Source organism: Limanda limanda, chromosome 10 (assembly GCF_963576545.1).
Source record: "Limanda limanda chromosome 10, fLimLim1.1, whole genome shotgun sequence".
In the NCBI taxonomy this organism is placed as follows: Eukaryota; Metazoa; Chordata; class Actinopteri; order Pleuronectiformes; family Pleuronectidae; genus Limanda; species Limanda limanda.
In genome coordinates, this window is record NC_083645.1 from 15,420,603 (window position 1) to 15,441,737 (window position 21,135).

Below are 21,135 nucleotides of genomic sequence, written 5' to 3' on the forward strand. Positions count from 1 at the left end.
CCCTAAAACCAAATGGGTTTATGGATTTAACCAGGGGAGGATTTCGGTGGCATATGGTTGGGGTGAACATGTGGGGACAGGTAGAACAGTAGCTGTATGTGTGAAGCAGTGGGTGGGCTTAGCAGAGCTTTGTGGTGGATGTTCTGCTGGCGGGGGGCAGTTAGAAAGGGCAGATATGGCGGGGGGGTCTGTGGAGCGCTGCCCATCGCTGGCAAGTGGTGGGAGGGGGAGGGCGATCCTGGCAGTCTTGGAGTAAGTCCGATAAACAGCTCTTCTCGTCTCCTGCTGGGTGTGCGTTTGTGAGTGAGTGTGTGTGTGTGTGTGTGAGTGGGGGGTTTAAAGCCTGATGGCAGACAGCCAGCACCAGTGATGGCACCAACTGTCCCTGGCAGCCCGTCACTCTCCACTGCCATGCTGAATGAAGCGTCTCTGTGTGTGATGGAGTGTGAATTCAAGTGTTTCTCTTTCAGTTACTGGTCAAGTGTTGTCGTATTTTCAGATATGGATATATATAAATATCACAATGTGGCAAATCTATATAATGTAACCTTTTAACTAATCAGACTGTGAAGCTAAGTAGATGTGTGTGGATTGTTACCTAAGCCTACTGTTACTCTGTTCTATTTTGAGTATAGGGATAGTATAGTATAGTATTAATATTATACCAGTGGAGTAACCTGCAAGTGTTTTCATTATTGTTTCATGGAATTTGACTGATTGCAACTTCTATAATCTGAAGGTTTTCCAGTCTACGATTGTAGATGGTGACATCGTTATATTGTCATTCCGACAGCTTGGGAACCGTGAAATTGAATTAACATTTTCAGTATTTTTTGACATCCTTTCCAACTGAATGAATAATCAATAAATATCCATCAATAGCGACCCCCTATTAAGTGTACCTATCACTTTGTTCATTCACAAAATGTATTCAAAAAAATGTTGACACTTTAATCTGTCTTGTGTTGTAACATGCAAGGGATTAATTAAGAATAATGATTTTAACCTTAATATATTCAGAAGTTAACCATTAACATTCATCTCATGGATCATGACACACTCTTTGATTTGTAACAATACATTGGCTTCTTTTTTAATTAAATTATACGTCTTAATATTGATGATCGTGTCTCTGGTTACACTTAGTATTAGATCAATACCCTTTCTTATTGGCTTGCCTACTCCGAATTTAAAGCAGTGAAAACTGCTGTGCTTTTATTCATAACATTAAAATAGTCATACATGTGCAAAGCAAAAAATAAAAAATGTCATTAGCTTTTAATTGTAGCTTGTTTAAAATTACAAATAAAATAGTTTAAAGATATCACTTCATTGTTAAGCGTTACACGAAAAGATCGATAATAATACCTCTTGTAAATTTGATACTCTGCACAAAGATGCTACAGCAGCAGATTCCCCCTATCCCCCCCCCACACACTAACACTAAGTTCAAAGGCTGCTTGTGTGTTTGTGATTTATGCTTCATATTTAACACAAAATTTGAGTGAAGTATTAATCCGTCCCCCTAACTCAGCAAGAAATTGAATAAACAGTGAAATTGATTAAATAGAAATTCATATCATGATAATCATGGTATGATACTGCTGCAAGTCAAATCTGTTAGTTGTTTGCAAAATTCTTCTTTGTGCTCAAATGCGTGTGTGTGTGTGTGTGTGTGTGTGTGTGTGTGTGTGTGTGTGTGTGTGTGTGCGTGTGTGTGTGTGTGTGTGTCTGTGTGTGTGTGTGTGTGTGTCTTAATTGAATTATGTCTCCAGGTGAATCCTCTAGTTGTCACTGTACTGTGGCTCACACTCAGTCAAGCGAGACAGGGCTGCCCCCCCCCGTCCCTCTCCCCCATTAATCACAACCTCATAAGACACTCACTCTCCTCCATCCCTCTCTCTGTTTCTCCATCATATTTAATCACCTGCAGTCAGTGGTCAGGCAGATCTCAGCTCTGCCATGATTGGCTGCGCCGGAGAGTGGGCAGAGCCAGCGCTGATGCATCACACACGTACCAGCGCAGCAGGACAGATCCTCTCCCTCTCCCTCTCTCTCTCTTTCTCTCTCTCTCCCCCTCTCTTGCACTCTCCCTCCCCCTCTCTCTACCTCTCACTCTGCCTTTCATGCATACGCCAGAGCGCAGAATGCAGCAGAACGCAGGACCAGCAGGATTTTCCTCCTCATACTGGAACAGCTGAGAAACCAGGAGAGACAGCCCCCCCGGCCGAGGAGGAGGAGAGACAGGTTGTTTTTTGGAGGATCCTCCGAGGAGCACCTGACCAACAAGCTGCCCCAGTGTGTATAGGTGAGTGTGTGTTGTGTATATTTGCATCCCTATATATGTGTGTGGGTTCACTGCAGAAGAAGCAGCACTGCAGATGACCAGGGGCTCTGCTCATCCCTCTCTCCCCTCCCCCCACTCTCCTCCTCTTCATCTCCTCTCCTCCTCTTCTCTCCGAGCATCTGTTAACAAGTAGGGACTTTAGTACAGTGCCGTGTATGTTGTGTGTCTGCTTGCGAGCGGCTGTAATTGCTTTTTGCCACAGCTGGACTCGGCCGCTGCAGGGTGGACAGGAAGGGTTTTCTTGCCTCTCGAGTGATGTCTGCTCTGGTTTGGCAAGAATCAAGCTCACTGCTAGTTTTGTGAACTGTTTTTTAATAATCCTCCCTGTTGCAGGTTGGCATCTGGCTCTGAGAAGCAGTTGTGTGGACTCCTACACTCACTCGCATCCCTCCTATACTGGATTGGACCATACCCCACCCGCCCAACCTGCTCCCCATCCTCATTTAAGGACAGGATGCCTGGCTCTGCGCCCCTGTGCTGAGGAGGCGTCGGCGGGCAGCAGTATGGGCGCTGCGCCGGCCAGCTTCCCCACAACCCCCTCCACCACCGATCTGCCACCACCACGCTGCCCCACCGAGACGGGCGCACCCCCCAGCCCCGCCGATGGGCGAAGACACTGACGCCCCCCCAGCACTCGACCACCGCGGCTTCCTCCCCGACCACAACTATGTGACTGAAGGTAAGAGGACGACAGGGGGAAGAAGAGCGCGTCCCACTGTGGGTTTCGGTGTTCCCCCATGTGAGCGTGTGTCTATGTGTCAGACTTTCAGAGAGTGTGTGTGTGTGTCTGTTTGTGTGTGCAACGAATTGTGTTTATGCATGGCTGAAAAATCCAGCATAGAACAGCTTCTTAATCTGAAACTCTGTGTCCGACAGTGTCTGACATGACCGAGTCAGCAAAACATCATTGTCAAGTTTTCATCTCCTCTTCCTCATCCTCTCGTTAAAATTGTCTTCACCTTTTCACTCCTGTTCTATGTTTGTTTGTGCTTTTGTAATCAGTTCTCTGCCTCATGCAACACAGCTATTCTGTTGCACTGCAGGGAAGAATTGATCTGGCCTCTGTCCAAATGTGTGTCTGAGTACAGAGTCTCTTTCTGTAACGGGCAGAAACTTCCAGAAAAAACAATCCCGAGAGGTCCACCTCGTGCTCATTTCACTGCATTTCATCACACACACACATGTCCTCTGTGTTCCTCTCTGCTGAATAGATCAGGTGCAATGAGTTCCTTTGGTTTGTTTTTGTGAAACACACGGATTACAACCCTGGATAACCCTCGCCCCTCCTCCCTTCGGCTAATCTCAGTTACTCCTCTAATCTCACCTGCACACAAGCTTCCCTGCCTGCCTTCCTTACTGTCCCTAATCTGTTTCCTACACTCATTGTTCGCCACGCCTCTTTGACCAGAACGCTGGTTTATCAAATATCAAATAGGGGGTGGGGATCATAAATGTGTTGCGTGCTTATTTGTGATCCTCCTGTCATCGCAGAAAGGGAATTGTGCTTCCTGTTTCACGCAGAGGCACTCACTGTAGCCAGGGGAGACCTGTAGTGCTGCCTGTTGATTGTGTAAACGCTTGCGTGTTCACTCAACACAGTGGATCCCTGAGAGGATTAAAGACTATTTCTGTTTGTTTCACCGTCCGCTGTGTGTCTGCGGGTGTATGAATGAGTATGTGTTGTGCGCTCTATGTTTCCATGCACAATATTTGTCTTTGTCCATTTGGGAAAAAGGACTGTGATGAGTGAGCGGCAGAACAATCTGTTGTAGCATCCATTGCCGACCATCCATTATTGCCATAGCAACAGCCCATGATGATAAACATGCTGCTTTTCATGCTTGGCTGATATGACTGACAGGTCGTCTCCACCCACCAATAATGGCAGTATTAATTATTCCACACATCCCGGGCAGACACAGGGTGAATTGCTGATTAGCTCCCACCAAGGTGGACACAGCACTGAGCGCTAATGGTGTGAAAGGGACGAGCAACACATGGAGCGCCGAAAAATAGATAAGCAGCAGAAGAATCAGTGCAAATTGTGCTTTAAAAAATCAATCTCATCAGAATTCCCCTAATGACAAACAAAGAAGACATCGCGGCACAAATTAACAAAATGATTCATTACCTGCCTCTTCTTCTAAAATCCACTCCAACCCCCCCTCCACCTTTCCTCCATAATCACCCCACCCCCGTCCGTCTCCCCCATTTCCATCCCCCACTGCACCCCCACTTCCCTCCCTCTCTGTGTCCCCATCAGTCCTCTAATACAACTCACAGCATTGCCTAGTGCTGAAGTGGCGCATCTGCCAAACTATTATCCAACAGTGCTCTTAAGGCTGCTCAAACACAATGTGCCTCTGTTTGTGTGTGTGTGTGTCTGTGTGTGTGTGTGTGTGTGTCTGTCTGTGTGTGTGTGTCTGTGTGTGTGGTTGTGAAGAGAGGCAGCGGGTGGTAGAGACAGAGTGCATGTCATCTTATGCTTGGTGTGTTCTGTTGTCTCCTGTGTCTCCATCTTTCGTTCTGTCTTTTTTTTCCTTGTGTTGTTGCATTCATATTCATGTGTGTCAGAGTGCAAACTGTGTGTCTTCCTGTTCGCTCGGGTCTGTGTATGTATATGGATGTGTGTGTGTCTGCAAGTGTTTTGTGTGTGAGTGTATGTGTGTGTGTGCGCGCATACATAACGGTGTGTCTGTAGATCTTCCCGTGGGAATCCCCCCCCCCTGCCCTTTAACTCTTAGAGGGGAGGGATGCTTAACCTCCCTCTCCGTCCCTCCCTCCCCTCCCGTCTCTCCTCCATCTCCTACTCCCCTCCTCTCTCTCCCTTTGACCTTCTCAGTGTCTCCCTTAAACTCACCTCCAGCTGCAGTAGCAATAAGTGAATTTGGAAATAATGACAATTTCAAAATGTTTCCATTTTTCATATCTTCGTTCGTAGGTTATTGATGTCATTATTATTGTCCCCTGTAAAGAATATAGTGTCGACCTATGGAGGGGAAACAACTCATTTCAAGGATCTAGAAGACACTACCTAGTTTTGGACAGAATCCAGTTTAGAGAGTAGCTTACACAAACTGAAACACACAAAAAATGATGTGTTCCTGTAACATGCATCTGGATAAAGTTGCAGTGACAATGGTCATCATAAAGTCCACAGACAGGTAAATTGCAAATGCAACTTCCAACGTGAAGATAGAAAATATTTTGTGCATCCTTCACATCAGACCTGAACATTCAAAAATTGTTAATCTTCATTATATATCAGTGTCACATGAGGAAAAGGGAGAGAGCAGTGAATCATGCTCCCCTCCAGAACAGATTTCCATATTAGGAGGAGACAAACTGAGACTCTGTCCCATCAGTCATTTATCTCTGTTCATTTCTCTTCATCCTCCAGCAAACCCTTCATGTGAATATTTCATCTCACGTAGGTACCGTATGATCATGAACACACCACGAGGAGATTTTCTTTGGTGATGGAGTAACTCAGTCCCTACCCTTCACCCTTATACCCCTCCCCGCCAAATCCTTCTTACTTCCTTACCTTGCTGCCTCCCTGTTGCCCTCCTCCCTCCTTTCCCTTCCCCTCCATCCTTGCTCCTCTTGCAGGGCTGCTCCTGGCTATAGCCTGAAGAGCTCCGCCCATCCCGTCCACCCCTCTCCACCCCGGAGTCCTCCCCCAGGATGTTGAGCCCCATCCAGGTCCTGTGCTCCGACATCACTACCCTTTCCCTGGAGCCTGAGCCGTTTGCCTCTTACACTGAAGGTGTGTGCTCTCTTCTCTCCCGAAGGTCATATCTGTGTCACACAGCTGCGCCACCTGACCCCAGTGTGAGATGTGAGAGTTTATGTGTGTACGCCCATGTGATGGAGTGTGAGTGAGTGTGTGAGTGAACTGTTTAAATGTGGTGAATTGTCACGTGAGTCAGATTTGTCTGTGTCCGTCCGTTTCATCTTTTTCGTCCGTCTCTATTTTCGCACCTTCCTTTTTATTTTTGTCTCACTCTTGTCTGCCTCACTATGTGTATGTGTGTGTGTGAGAGTTTGTGTGTTTGCATATTCGGGTGTGTCATTGGTCTCTTTTAACGTTTGGCTAGATGACACCTAATTTTCTTGAAAGCTATCTTGCTTCTCTTTCTCATGGATACGGAGGAAGACACACACTCGCTACTGTATCAAAAATCACCAGTTAACCAGTTATTTTTTTCAAATTTTTGACTAAAAAAATTACTTTAGGATTAAGTCATCATCAAGATCATTGCAGATACATTTTCTGTCAATCAACTAATTGCCCAATCAACCAACTCTGAATGGATGGAGATGGTAAGATAAGAATGACAGTGCAAAAAAGGACGAGAGTTTTCCGAGGATTACATTTCAGTATTTATGTCTTTAGTTCAGTATTTATTTGAAGCTTTTGCACTTAATCTGAGTTTTGACTGGCTAAGCTCTTAATCTTTTTTTTATGTTACAGTCTCGGAAAAATGTGTTTGGAAAACAAATTGATTTGTATTGAAAATGAATTACACGTTTCAGACGGTCAGAGGATGAGTTTACAGTCAGATGAAACCAAATTACAAGCAGGTTTCACTTGTGCTGATGCTGGTGGCTTGGTTTGTCCTTGTAATTGTTTGTGTCCATAGCCATTAGGCTCACACAGGCTCTGCTCCATTATAGAGATGTGTGTTTGGAGAAATGGCAGCTTCCCTGCTGTGCTGGGCTTAAATCCGTCCTCTCCACACTTGTACACTTCTAACACACAAACACACACACACACATCAGTTTTTTTCCAGATAACACCAAAACTGCAGGACAGGGATCAATTCAGCGTCGTGTCCCTCCGGCAGTTTCTCCCCTCAGCTCCTTCGCTCCCTCATCTCTCCTGTCTCCCCCCATTTGTTTCTCTACAGGGTAATTGGAGTACACACTTGTACACACGTACACAGGAAATGCGGGTGCTTGAGCTTCAGCGCAAACACACACACCCTCCGACACAGACACACACTCACATCTCCTGCTGAGTGGTGGCTTGTCTTGGCTTTTAAGGAGTGTGTGTTTTTGGCTCGGCTCTAATGCTTCATGTTTACCCAGACCCAAGATATCTATAATTGGGACTGTAGGACGCCTGCTCCCCCCCCCTGTCCCTGTAGAAGTCCTTCCCTTTAAGTATACCAACTAGGCACATAGACCTCTCCTCTCCTCTTCCATTTGTTATATGTATAATAACGATTATGGTTGAAAAGTCAATTATTCAGTTAAACAGCCAAATGGTTTATCAATTTTAATACATACTTATAGCTTTTATAGAATACCAGGTATATGTGAAACAAAAAAATACATAAACAGTTTACAACTTTTAATATTAAAACAGCAGATCATTGCAGCTTGAGAAGCTGGAAATAAATAATTTCTTTACCAATCAGTTCATTTCTATCTGTCAGCTGTTTAGTCCCTCTCTCTAAAAGCAGTGAAAAATGTCTCACTCATAAGTGCAATTTCATATTTCAAATTTGTTTTGCAAAGATATTAAATTTCATATATAATCTTTAACAGTTATATATTAACAATTAATGAACAATTATATCAATGATTTATTTTCTGTAGTCCACTTATCAGCTCTTATCATTGAGGAGCTGCTTTCTCTGTAAACACCTCACAGTGCATTTGAGGTCCTGTGCTTTTATCACTTGTGCGTGTTGTCCATGCTTCTCACTGTCTCTTGGTTCATTAATGTTTGTGTGTCATTCTCTGTGTTAATATATAGTGTGTATGTGCATGTGTGTGTGTGTGTATCTGTACTATGTGTGCAGCTCATGCTCTTGCGCTCACACTATGTTACCCTCGGTGATGAGTCAGACAAACTGCTGAGGCTAATGGCCCGTCTATGGGAGACACACACACAGCTAGCTTGCTCTAAAGTAGCACTTCTACACTATAAGACACACTGACACACACACACACACATGAATCATACACTGGCCAGCAGTGACTCAACACCCTGTGTCTGCAGTGGTTGTGTGTATTCATCAATGTTTAGTTTTTCTGTTGTGTTCCTCTAATATGGTGAGAGAGACAGGTTGGTTTGAGCTGTATATGTGTGTGTTTGTTTGTGTGTGTGTGTGTGTGTGTGTGTATATGTGTGAGAGAGACAGACAGAAAGAAAAAGACATAGAATGATAAAAAAGGAGGGAAGCCGAGCAGAGGATTAGAGAGGAGAGTGTGTGCTCCATATTTTATTCAGCTGTCTTGTGTACCGCCTCTATGGTTTTGCTTAGCTGAGCTCTTTCTCTGTGTCACTTGAGTAGAGAGACAGTTCTACGTGAGTGTGCTCGCTCGCTCTCTCTCCCTCTCTCTCTCTCTCTCTGTCTCTCGTTCACTCTCCCACACACACAGTTTGCAGTCCATCCTCACGTGCACTCAGATCTCTGTGTTTGTAACATTGATTGCACGTGTAGGGTGTGTGTGTTTGTATGACTGCCATCATGAATTAATTATCTGCACGTCCTCAATATGGATCATAGCGTGCGACTGCATTAATTGAATATTTGTTACTGGACAGAAGTGCAGCGCCATAATTATTTCATGGCTTCTTCTTCCTGTGAAGATTGGATTGATGAATCCCACTTCCTGCTTCACCAGACTGCCATATACGGTTAACTATTACAAGTACCGCTGCCTCTGGTTGGCTCTGCTTGTTACTATGGCAACCCCTGCTCACCGGAGGACCCCCTCCAACCGCCTCCGCCCCACCGCCTCTTCCCTCCACCTCCCTTCCCAGCCTTCCCATTCTTCTACCACAACCAGCATCCTCACCACTACAGACATGCTAACACACCGTAAGGCAGAAGAGTGCCATGGTGGGGAGGGATGAGAGAAGGACAGGGAGCCGAATGTGCAACGACAAGCAAATGAGAGAGGGAAACGGGGCAAAAAGAATGAAACTGGAGAAGGAGATGAAAGATGACAAAAGGACAAGAGGGGGGAGCTGGATTTGAGATGGAGAGAGATTACTTAAACAGAGAAATGAAACTGGAACTGTGGCGAAGCAAACGGAGAGATCAAGTGAAATAATGAATGGAAAGAGAGAAAGAGGGATCCGGTAATACATGGAGTGTGTCAGAAACAGTGGGAATAAGGCTGTGTTGGTTGAAGAGCACTCCCTGCCTCCACTCATTATAACATCTCTCTCAAGGCCACCAGGAAATAAGCAAGGCTGCAGCTTTGAATCACTCTGACTCTCAGTAAAATTGCTCTCCACACTCCGTCTTTATTGCAGTCAATGCTTTTTGAGGAGCGCGTTTAAAAATAAAATAAAAACAGAGCTCACTGGACAACTTTAATGAAAACATGTTGGGATACATCATCGGAAATTGGTATTATTTTGAGTTTTTGGTTGTGCGGCAGCAGATCTGAGGATATGTTGAACGAAATCTGTGAGGCAGCAGAGCCCATGGATTGTGCAGCTTCTTTTTTTCATTACCTTGGACAAATAACACATTGGGTTTTATGTTTTTTATTATATATATATATATAGTATAAATGTTTAATAATAACAAACAGCCATGACACAATCAAAAAGGGGCCACACTTTCATTTCCTTTGTGCTTGATCATCATCTATTCTTTTAAGACATACACACTATCAGTTCAAACTGATTATTTTTTTGACAATGTTGCTGCTGAGCAGAGTCTCTTCTGAGGAACTGACTGCTGTGGAAACCAGTCAGCCTAGCAGTTTGCAGCAGTGATGGAAAGACTCTTCAACGGAATAGTTTGACATTTTGGCAGATGCACTTATTAGCTGTCAGGTTGAGAATTAGATGAGAAGATCAATAACACTCTCACATCAGTAAGCTTAGTTTAAAGCATAAAGACAAGCAATGGAAGGTGAACTGCTGGCGTGGTTCTCTCTGAAGGCAACAGAAGTCTTTCTGCAGGAACCCAGAACATCAAGAGCTGCTATATTAAAATAGCTCTGTAGTAGTGAAAGTGCAAACTTGCAAATTCAACAAAGAATTGAAAACGTCTATGACCTCATTTATTGGTGGATGTCATGTGAAGTAAACAGTATATGGATCAAATTTGACAACAGAAGCGTGAGGATCTATGTTTTTGTTCCGTTTCAAAGACTCCAATCAGCACTGAAGGCATCGCCACGGTGATCGGCTTCACAAGCGGCATTATCTTTCACAGCTTTTTTTAACAATTTACAAAACTGTGTGAGATTAATCAAACCACAGATTGAAATTTGTCAACTAAACTGGACATTCAGTTCACTAAACAGATTGGAATAAATAAAGAGACCTAAATCAGAAAAGAGATAGATTAGATTAGATTAGATTCAACTTTATTGTCATTGCACAGTACAAGTACTTATACAACGAAGTGCAGTTTAGCATCTAACCAGAAGTGCAAAAAAAGGCAGTAAAAGAGTATTGTGCATATTAAAGTGAAAATGTAAATAAATAAGATCTGTACAGTAAGAAATATATATGGAATATTACAGTATTAACAGGAATTGTAAGATATAAGGACGATGTATACACCATGATACATATATATATATAGCTACAATATATAAACATTAATATGGCTTTTTTTGTAAATTGTATTCATGATCACAGCAGCAGAATAATAACTAGTATGGTACAGTATCTTTACTGTGACAGAGTTCTTTTTCTGCCTCCAAAGCAGTTTAGTCACTAAATAAACACCAATCTCCATCACAAATTTGGGGTGAAGGGAGGATACAGATTACATACAATGTTAGATTCAAGCTTCATATGTTGAACTCACATGCTTCTCTTTACACAATGTATCTCAGAGCTTTCTACTTCGGAGTCTGTGTACTGTATGTTGAGGGTGGACCAGTGAAAGCGCTGAGTCAGTAAATCCTAAGTGGTTAATGATGTGCTGACTCATCATATATACAGAGTTGTCACTGAGTCAGACTGTGTTGGCGTTTCGGGACACGGAGCCGGTGATGGGGACATTGTCGGGAATATGCTAATGAATGTACTGAAAAATAATATTTGAATGATAGAAAATCACTTATGCAAATACACACTCTGAGTTGTGTCTACACATTCAGACATCACACTGATAGTTCTTACTAATACGCACACGAACACACACAAACAATGAACTCTCTGTGAACCTATGCGCCGTTGTGTATGTGTCACTGTCAAACCGTGTAGAGGAGCACAGATACCACCTGTGCATAATGTCAGACAGCTGTGTGTGTGTGTGCTTGTGTGTGTGTGTGTGTGTGTGTGTGTGTGTATCTTTTTGCGTAAGTGAATCTTTTGACAGGCTGATATGTGCTTTATAATGGGAATCTTCCCTGACAGCTCACACACTCTTGCAGAACACTTCAAATATTGTTTTATTCTACACATCATTTGCATATTTTAAATCAACGTACATGTTTATACAATGAATCTTGTCTGATCTTTAATCTCTGTCCAATAATTTACTAATTTAATTTAGTCAGATTAACAGTTTAGATAAATGAATGTTGACTTGTGGTCAATTAGCTAATGGCAACTCTCTTTCTCCCCCCTCTCTCTCTCTCGCTCTTTCTCTCCCTCTCCATCTTTGTCTCTGTCTGTCTCCCGCCAGCTGATATCATCTCCACTGTTGAGTTCAACCACACGGGAGAGCTCCTGGCCACAGGGGACAAGGGGGGCCGAGTGGTCATCTTTCAGAGGGAACCAGAGGTAGGCGCACACACCGATGCTTACACACACTCCTACACACAAACACACCATTTTTCATCTCAGCCGCAAGAACAGCAATGCACCTACCTAGCCACCCCTCCAGCTACACTTGAGATTGATTGATAAATAGTTGATGCTCCTGCCGGTTGTGAGTGTATTAGTATTGCTCTGCGGATCAAGGCTGAAGGTGACTGAGTGAATTGGGCCGCAGGTGACTGTACATACGATGGAGAGCACATTTTTCCTCCCGCATGTTTTCACGTCCCTTTTCTTCCATATATCCTCCTTTTCTTTCCACAGAGCAAGTGTGAGCTGTTCTCCCAAGGAGAGTACAATGTCTACAGCACCTTCCAGAGCCATGAGCCCGAGTTCGACTACCTTAAGAGTCTGGAGATCGAGGAGAAGATCAATAAGATCCGATGGCTGCCTCAGCAGAACGCTGCAAACTTCCTACTCTCCACCAACGGTAAAAGATCCAACACAAACACAAACACACAAACACACACACGTAGAGGAACAAGGATGGTGTAGAGGTAGTGATGTGCCTGTGTGGAAAAACTCTTTGCATGAACCCTTTTTGAGCATTCGCGGTTCTAAACGGCGTTATTTGAGCTCTCATGGCCTGAGTTACTAATGTGTCTTACTTAACAAGTTTGTGACAGTGTGAAGAGCTTGGTGATGGAGTTGCAAATTAGGCTGAGTCGGCTTTATCATTCTTAAGTAAGAAAGGAGGCTTTCCCCGGTCTACAGAGAGAACAGTTGCTTGTGTTGGATCCCAATTTCTGCTTAGCATTAAGGTCCATTCATCAGATTACACGCTCTGTTCCTGGCTGTATTGGAAGATCCCTATTGAGTTTCCCTCAGACTCCTTTTATTGATTTATTTAAGCACTGTATTATTTATGATTGAGGGTATCAAATATGTAAGACCTGCTCCAGCGGATGGGTGGTGCTGCTGCTGCTGAGATGTCTGCTTGTGTCAGTGATGGTTAAACAAAGCCCCGATCTTGTACTCATTCGGAGGCTCAGAGTCCGAGCTACAGTAAAGTGTGGTGTATTATTTTGTAATTGGTAATGTAAGTCAAGTATCTGACTTAACTTTGTCTTTGTTTAAGGCTTGAGTGGTTTAGCTTTTCCAGTTTGAGTTCAAACTCTATATTTAGTGTACTCTGATATTTTGATATCACATCTCCAGATAACTTCCTGAGCTCCAAACACATTTACAAGCACCTTTTGTTCATTTTTCACTCTTCTGAATTACCCTTTGTCTTATCTGATTCCTTAATGGCCTTGTTTGTTTTTTAGATAAGACCATTAAGTTGTGGAAGGTGAGTGAAAGAGACAAACGGCCTGAGGGATACAACCTGAAGGATGAGGAGGGACGCATTAAGGACATGTCCACCGTCACCTCCCTACAGGTATCTATCTATGTCTCTTTCTTCTCTATCTATCTATCTATCTATCTATCTATCTATCTATCTATCTATCTATCTATCTATCTATCTATCTATCTATCTATCTATCTATCTATCTATCTATCTATCTATCTGTCTGTCTGTCTGTCTGTCTGTCTGTCTGTCTGTCTGTCTGTCTGTCTGTCTGTCTGTCTGTCTGTCTGTCTGTCTGTCTGTCTGTCTGTCTGTCTGTCTGTCTGTCTGTCTGTCTGTCTGTCTGTCTGTCTGTCTGTCTGTCTGTCTGTCTGTCTGTCTGTCTGTCTGTCTGTCTGTCTGTCTGTCTGTCTGTCTGTCTGTCTGTCTGTCTGTCTGTCTGTCTGTCTGTCTGTCTGTCTGTCTGTCTGTCTGTCTGTCTGTCTGTCTGTCTGTCTGTCTGTCTGTCTGTCTGTCTGTCTGTCTGTCTGTCTGTCTGTCTGTCTGTCTGTCTGTCTGTCTGTCTGTCTGTCTGTCTGTCTGTCTGTCTGTCTGTCTGTCTGTCTGTCTGTCTGTCTGTCTGTCTGTCTGTCTGTCTGTCTGTCTGTCTGTCTGTCTGTCTGTCTGTCTGTCTGTCTGTCTGTCTGTCTGTCTGTCTGTCTGTCTGTCTGTCTGTCTGTCTGTCTGTCTGTCTGTCTGTCTGTCTGTCTGTCTGTCTGTCTGTCTGTCTGTCTGTCTGTCTGTCTGTCTGTCTGTCTGTCTGTCTGTCTGTCTGTCTGTCTGTCTGTCTGTCTGTCTGTCTGTCTGTCTGTCTGTCTGTCTGTCTGTCTGTCTGTCTGTCTGTCTGTCTGTCTGTCTGTCTGTCTGTCTGTCTGTCTGTCTGTCTGTCTGTCTGTCTGTCTGTCTGTCTGTCTGTCTGTCTGTCTGTCTGTCTGTCTGTCTGTCTGTCTGTCTGTCTGTCTGTCTGTCTGTCTGTCTGTCTGTCTGTCTGTCTGTCTGTCTGTCTGTCTGTCTGTCTGTCTGTCTGTCTGTCTGTCTGTCTGTCTGTCTGTCTGTCTGTCTGTCTGTCTGTCTGTCTGTCTGTCTGTCTGTCTGTCTGTCTGTCTGTCTGTCTGTCTGTCTGTCTGTCTGTCTGTCTGTCTGTCTGTCTGTCTGTCTGTCTGTCTGAATGCACACACTAAAACATTCATACATGCAGTGGGTTGCTCATCATAACTGGGTCAGTGGGCACAGATGTGTTTGCATGTGCGAAAGTGGGTCACTGGCACAAAGGTACATGTGTGTATGTGAGAGTATGTGTGGGGCAGATGATCTGTTTCCAGCCGTAGAGAACAGAGACACAACATCTGCACGTGATCTAAATTAGTCACACTATCAGCGTTTGTTTTCTCAACAATCAGCACACACACACACACACACACACACACACACACACACACACACACACTGTGTTGTTTGTCCTTTTCTGCTGACGTGTCTGAGGACATGTGTACGTTGGTGATGCTCCTTCTGTTTTGTATCCAAATAAGGACACATTTCAGCAAATAATATATTGACAATGATTCTCTATGTTAAAGCAAAATGAGATTTATGTTATTCACCAGTTTGGCTCTTGATTTTAAAATCAAGTAAGAAGGTTGGGGTTCTAGCAGTACTGTATGATTAATGTCAAAGGAAGTTATTCCTGAAATATAAATTCCTGATACAATAAAACGATTGACGTGTAAACTTTTATCTCTCTCTTTCTTTTTTTCTTTCTAGGTACCGGTGTTGATGCCGATGGACCTGATGGTGGAGGTGAGCCCCCGGCGAGTGTATGCCAACGCCCACACCTACCACGTCAACTCCATCTCCGTCAACTCCGATTACGAGACCTACATGTCCGCTGATGATCTGAGGATCAACCTCTGGCATCTGGACATCACCGACCGCAGCTTCAGTATCCTTTTATGGGTGATAGTGCTTGTGTGTGTGTGTGTGTGTGTATGTGTGTGTGTGTGTGTGCAGTGAGGAGAAGAGACGGAGAACAACCAAACATGCAATATATCTATAAAAGCTTGAATATATTTCCTAAAGCAGGAGGACACAGATAATTGATGCATACATTAACATATGGAGGCTTCTACAGTACTCAGCAATCAATCCCTGCCTCCCTCTACACACACACGCACACACACACACACACACACACACACACACACACACACACACACACACACACACACACACACACACACTTACAACTATAACAAACTCCCACATTGCAAAAAGTGTTGGGGGTGGGGAATATTATTGTTGAGGAGTGAAAATGTAGCTTAATGAATAATTCAAAAGCCGCATAAATATTTCAGCCCCTTTTTGACTTCTAATCCAGCTCAGTAGGGCGGCGCACAGTCACAAAGCCATGACCCAGACAGGATTTATAATACTACAATTTATTTGAATATGGAATTTCTGTCCCCCCCCTCCAAATCACCTCAAGATATATTTATATTGGTTTATTTTATATCTGCCATAAATCATTTACATTGTGTTGGTTATGTATAAATTTACACACACTTGTTTTTATTTTGTATGTAGACAAAGGGGCCTGTGTGAGTTTCCATATCAGTCAGATATGTTTCTCAGTCAGCGATTCAATATGATAATAGGCTGAATTCATAAATGTGCACACACAGACTTTAGCAGGTAAATCACCTCAGATTCAGAGGAGCCGACTTTTTCTGCCGTTTTCCTTAATGATGCTTTCTCTCAGACATTGTTGACATCAAACCAACCAACATGGAGGATCTGACGGAGGTGATAACAGCAGCTGAGTTTCACCCCCACCACTGTAACCTGTTTGTGTATAGCAGCAGCAAAGGCACCCTGCGTCTCTGTGACATGAGAGAAGCCGCGCTGTGCGACAAACACTCCAAATGTGAGTAACCCGCTGAGCTGGAATGGAGAGGCACACACACAAGTCCTCAGAAGGTCGACAAAATGTCTGATACTGTAGAGCTTAGTCTACAAGTCAGAATAACTAAACAGTGGTCCTCAATATATTTCATAGCAAACCCTAAGTTTTTACATTATTGTCCTAGATTTCGGTTTCAGTCTCTTTGTTTGTTTTTTATCTGACTATTTTATTAATCACCATCAACTAGGTTTCTTGTTTGTGTTGTTTTTTTTAGAAAAGCTATTTAATTGTTTTCTTTTGAATATACAGATGTTTATCCACAGTTGTATTCAGACGGCATCATCTGTCCATAAAAACACAAACCTAATCTGTGTACTGTTTGAGCATCATAGACTTCACTCAACATAAAGTCCCATTTGAGACATTTCTTGATTTCTAAATCATTAGAGATAAAGACACACATCCATTATTATCAGGTTTGTTCATGGCATGTGACGAACTCCTCACACCTCGGTGTCCTCCTCTCCCCTCTTTCTTTCCTCTCCTCTCCAGTGTTTGAGGAGCCCGAGGACCCCAGCGCCCGCTCCTTTTTCTCCGAGATCATCTCCTCTGTGTCTGACGTCAAGTTCAGCCACAGCGGCCGCTACCTGCTCACCCGGGACTACCTGACCGCCAAGGTCTGGGACCTCAACATGGAGAGCAAGCCCCTCGAGACGTACCAGGTGTGTGACTGAATAACGCATGTGGCTCTGGTGGAATCCAAAACCAGACACACTGAATGTTTTCTCTGCGGCTCGGCTTCGCTCATTAATTTATTGCAGGGAAGGAGCAAATTTACTCAGGGGAAAATGAATTAATCAGCGGTTGAGGATATATAGTCCACCCAGCTCCCACAGATTCAGGATAATTGAAGATCACCACTGGAGTCTAAGCTGTGTTGTATAAACTAGAATTTCCCTTCACTATATACTGATATACTCTCTACTACTCTTGGCAAAGCTACTCCTGTGTATTGGCTATTTCATTCTTGCTTCGTCATCACTGGCACATACATTAGCTGCTTGGCTCATCAGTTTACCGTAATATCATTGTACACAGCCTGTATAACCCCCTGAAGTTCTTTCCTCATGAACCTGCTGATATTGTCATGGCAACACTAAAATAAACTGTGAAATAACTACTAGATAGGAAACAGGAGAAAAGACAGATGTTGCTGTACAAAAAACACAAGGAGCAATTGAACTGGGTTGATGGATCTGAAACGGATTGTGATGGTCAGTCCGGGAAAATCTTTCTGGGAATATTGTTGAAGTCATAGAGCGGCTGGGGTCGTTCTGCGTGGAGTGATTAACAGGAAGGGATTGGATCCAGCTTTTTACGCAAGCCCCAGAGGATAAGCGGTATAAATAATGGCTGAATGGATGAGTTTCAGACGTTAAAAATCTACCTGAAGCTGCATTGAAGCTTCTTTTGTGGGTCAGCACCTTAAGTTTTTTCCTCAAATTTGTCACACATCTGTATGGCAAAACCAGGAGAGTTTCAAGGTACTTTGGGGCCACAGGGCACAGAGACCTTTATTCTCATAAATTTGTCGTAAATGAGGAGTAACATTATCCGCTGCTCTCTGGAACCCCCCTTCAGCTCAGGTCTTCAGGTAACTGCTCAGAATTCTGTCCATAATCCAGGTTCTGTGGAGTCTTCGTTCTTCCAGCAGAATTGTTGCTTCCCAGATTCTTTAAACAGAACCTTTTTTATCAAACTATATATCTTTCTGTATTTAATGCACTTCATAAGTTGTTGTCACCTGTCATTCCGACTTCATGGAGACTATTTGTTCCTACGAGAGGACATCATTAACCTTGAAAGTTTTTTTCTCAATTGGAGATAGAAATGAATCATGGGGACAAGGCTGACTCTCACAATCACTGTACTTAGTGATGATTAGATTTTTCCTAAAACCTTTTAGGGATAATTGGATTGATTACGCGCCAGATGATGCACCTCCTCTCATCAGGCCTCACCCTTGCTGAGTTTTTAAATTCAGGCCATAATCCCTGGATGCATGTGTGTGTATGTTGGTGTGTGCGACCAACACAAAAAGCAATTTATCATAATACCATGTATTTGGGTGGAGAATAAGTGGGACTTTAAAAGTTTCACTTAGTACACCAAGCTGATAAAAAGAGCTTTTTCTGGTTAATATTCATCTTTCACACATCCACACTCAAATTGTCACTCATAGGTGTTTACATTATAAGCCACACCCACTTGTGCTGATACATTCGTGTGCAGCAGAAGTATTTATCAACTCTTATTCCCTGCGAGTGTTCAGTATTCCTGCCGCGGGCGTGTGGTGTGTGTCTGCCTGACGTGTGAGGGACCGCGAGGCAGCCATGAGTGGGAGGCTGAGACGCACCGGAGCTATTTATAGGTCGCCAAGTCTCCACTTATAAAGTGTAGCGGGAAGGAGGGATACCTTACACAGCTCCTGACACCTAGATCTGCAATGCAGCATGGAGAGGGAGGAAGAGGAGGGAGTGAGGGAGAACAGTGCTGATGGTTTGGGAGGTGGTGTGAGGATGGTGTGATGAGAGGAGGAGAGTAGAATGAGGGGAGAGGTTGTAAATGAGAGAATGAGGCGAGGTAGCGATGGCAGTGTGTGAGCGAATGGAGTAAACTGAGAGGGGTGGAAAACGATAACTCAACAGATTTTTTGGTAAATCTACACTCGTATTCCTCCTGGAGCACAGGAAATATGCACAGATCCACGAGGGATGAGATTCTGAACTCACTAAATCAGGGATTACGTGGACTAGTATATAAATATATATATATATATGTATATATATGTCTATTCAACTCCTGCTGACAGTGTATCATTTCACTTCATGCAGAAAGAGCCACAGGGGAAAACTAAAACGTCACCGGGTTTGATGTACAACCATGAGCCCACCTCAGCTGGACCTGTTATTGATTGTTGGCCGCTGACTTTATGCAGAACGGGAAAGCAGGTGGGGGGGGGGCTTAATGTGGAGCACGGCGGCCGGAGGAAGGTGTCGATTTCAAACTTTTGCATCACCGAGCAGACTCAGTGCTGACACAGGCCGGTGGAAGGAAAGCACGAGAGAAAAGAGTTATTAGGGAATCAGTGAACGTGTGTGTGTGTGTGAGAATGTGTGTGTGTGTGTGTGTGAGAGAGAGAGTGTTATCATGCCCTTGGTGGGTTTGATAATAGAGGACTGGATGTTAATGGATTTACTGATATGGAAAAGGAGTTTAGATTAAAATGTACTCCTGGCTCTTGTATTGCTGAGGGTTGGTGTTGTGTCTCATTAATGTTGCCTTCAGGGAGGTTTCCATTACAACTTGCCCACATTTAATGTATTCTGTCTCTGCTGAGATTTGTACGTGTGTGTGTGTGTGTGTGTGTGTGTGTGTGTGTGTGTGTGTGTGTGTGTCTTCTGCTCACTCTTCTATTTATAGTTTGAATTGGGAGTCCAGGGAGTAGATCTGTTGCTGGACCTCATGTTTAATCATATCTGCTTGTACATGTGTGTGTGTTTCTTCCTCCAGGTTCATGATTACCTCCGCAGCAAGTTGTGTTCCCTTTATGAAAACGACTGCATCTTCGACAAGTTCGAGTGTGCCTGGAACGGCTCGGACAGGTAATCCTGTCTGCTCTTGTGTTTTGCAAATGTCTCAGTTGATTTCCAAAAAAACATACTTTTCTAATTCCATATGATGGTATCTTGCTGTGTTTATAGATCTGTTTTATGTACTGAGGGTTTGAGAAAACTCAGAGAAATATCCATCACTCCAAATACAATGGAGCCATCTTTATAACATGCAGCATTTATCGTGGAATATCTACAGTAAACACAAGAGGTCGCTGGTTTTAGAAAGACATGTTCCCTTTTTCTAAATTAAACTAAATCTTTAATGATATTAGTTATTGATTTAGTTTATCTATAATGGTCATGTTTGAGTTTTACATGTATATTTTACGTTAGCAGCATTTAAATCTGACATGAGGTTGAGGTGAAGCTAAATTGAGCTACTTTACTTTACTCTAGTGGAGGTTATTGCATATTTTGAATGGTCGATTAGATGGCTAATAATAAAAAAGTATCAAATATGTCATAGGCATAAAGATAAAATAAATAAAATAAATAAAATAAATAAAATAAATAAAATAAATAAAATAAATGAAATAAATAAATAAATAAATAAATAAATAAATAAATAAATAAATAAATAAATAAATAAATAAAATAAATAAAATAAAATAAATAAAATAAATAAATAATAATATACTTCACAAAAAGCACCTTCAAATTGTAGCTACTCTAAATTACTGAGGAAACTGCGTGTTTCTAAATTTAAATTTGACTGAATTGAAGTTAACGATATAATGGAAAGTCATGGCTACTTTAGTAAAAGACAATGAGAGTGTTTCTAGTTCATAACTGGACCCTCACCCTTCTCCTCCTCCTCCTCTGTCCAGTGTGATCATGACCGGAGCCTACAACAACTTCTTCCGCATGTTCGACCGCAACACCAAACGCGACGTGACCCTGGAGGCGTCGCGAGAGAGCAGCAAACCCCGAGCCGTCCTGAAGCCACGCAGGGTGTGCGCCGCGGGGGGGAAGCGGCGGAAGGACGACATCAGCGTGGACAGCCTGGACTTCACCAAGAAGATCCTCCACACGGCCTGGCACCCCAACGAGAACATCATCGCCATCGCCGCCACCAACAACCTGTACATCTTCCAGGACAAACTCAACTCTGAGTTGCATTAACGA

General features: G+C 43.3%; 1 protein-coding gene across 2 annotated transcripts; it reads left to right on the plus strand.

Annotated features, from left to right (window-relative positions):
• Positions 1 to 2,950: 2,950 nt before the first annotated feature.
• Positions 2,951 to 21,132, plus strand: LOC133011874 (serine/threonine-protein phosphatase 2A 55 kDa regulatory subunit B gamma isoform). 2 transcript variants are annotated; one of them, XM_061079795.1, is made up of 9 exons: positions 2,951 to 3,026; positions 11,971 to 12,068; positions 12,369 to 12,534; positions 13,373 to 13,485; positions 15,196 to 15,373; positions 16,190 to 16,354; positions 16,886 to 17,055; positions 19,907 to 19,998; positions 20,838 to 21,132. In XM_061079795.1, exons 1-9 carry the CDS (start codon positions 2,951 to 2,953, stop codon positions 21,130 to 21,132), a joined length of 1,353 nt encoding a protein of 450 aa, XP_060935778.1. The 2 variants fall into 2 exon arrangements, with proteins under 2 accessions (XP_060935778.1, XP_060935777.1); XM_061079794.1 differs by lacking the exon at positions 2,951 to 3,026 and adding an exon at positions 6,035 to 6,116.
• Positions 21,133 to 21,135: the final 3 nt, after the last annotated feature.

Bases quoted from the DNA above. Each gene is read 5' to 3' on its own strand.
- LOC133011874 (XM_061079794.1), top strand. From the start codon at position 6,035: ATGTTGAGCCCCATCCAGGTCCTGTGCTCCGACATCACTACCCTTTCC. The intron at 13,486-15,195 runs GTATCTATCTAT...TTTTCTTTCTAG, and splicing joins CCACCGTCACCTCCCTACAG to GTACCGGTGTTGATGCCGAT. The intron at 19,999-20,837 runs GTAATCCTGTCT...TCCTCTGTCCAG, and splicing joins GCCTGGAACGGCTCGGACAG to TGTGATCATGACCGGAGCCT.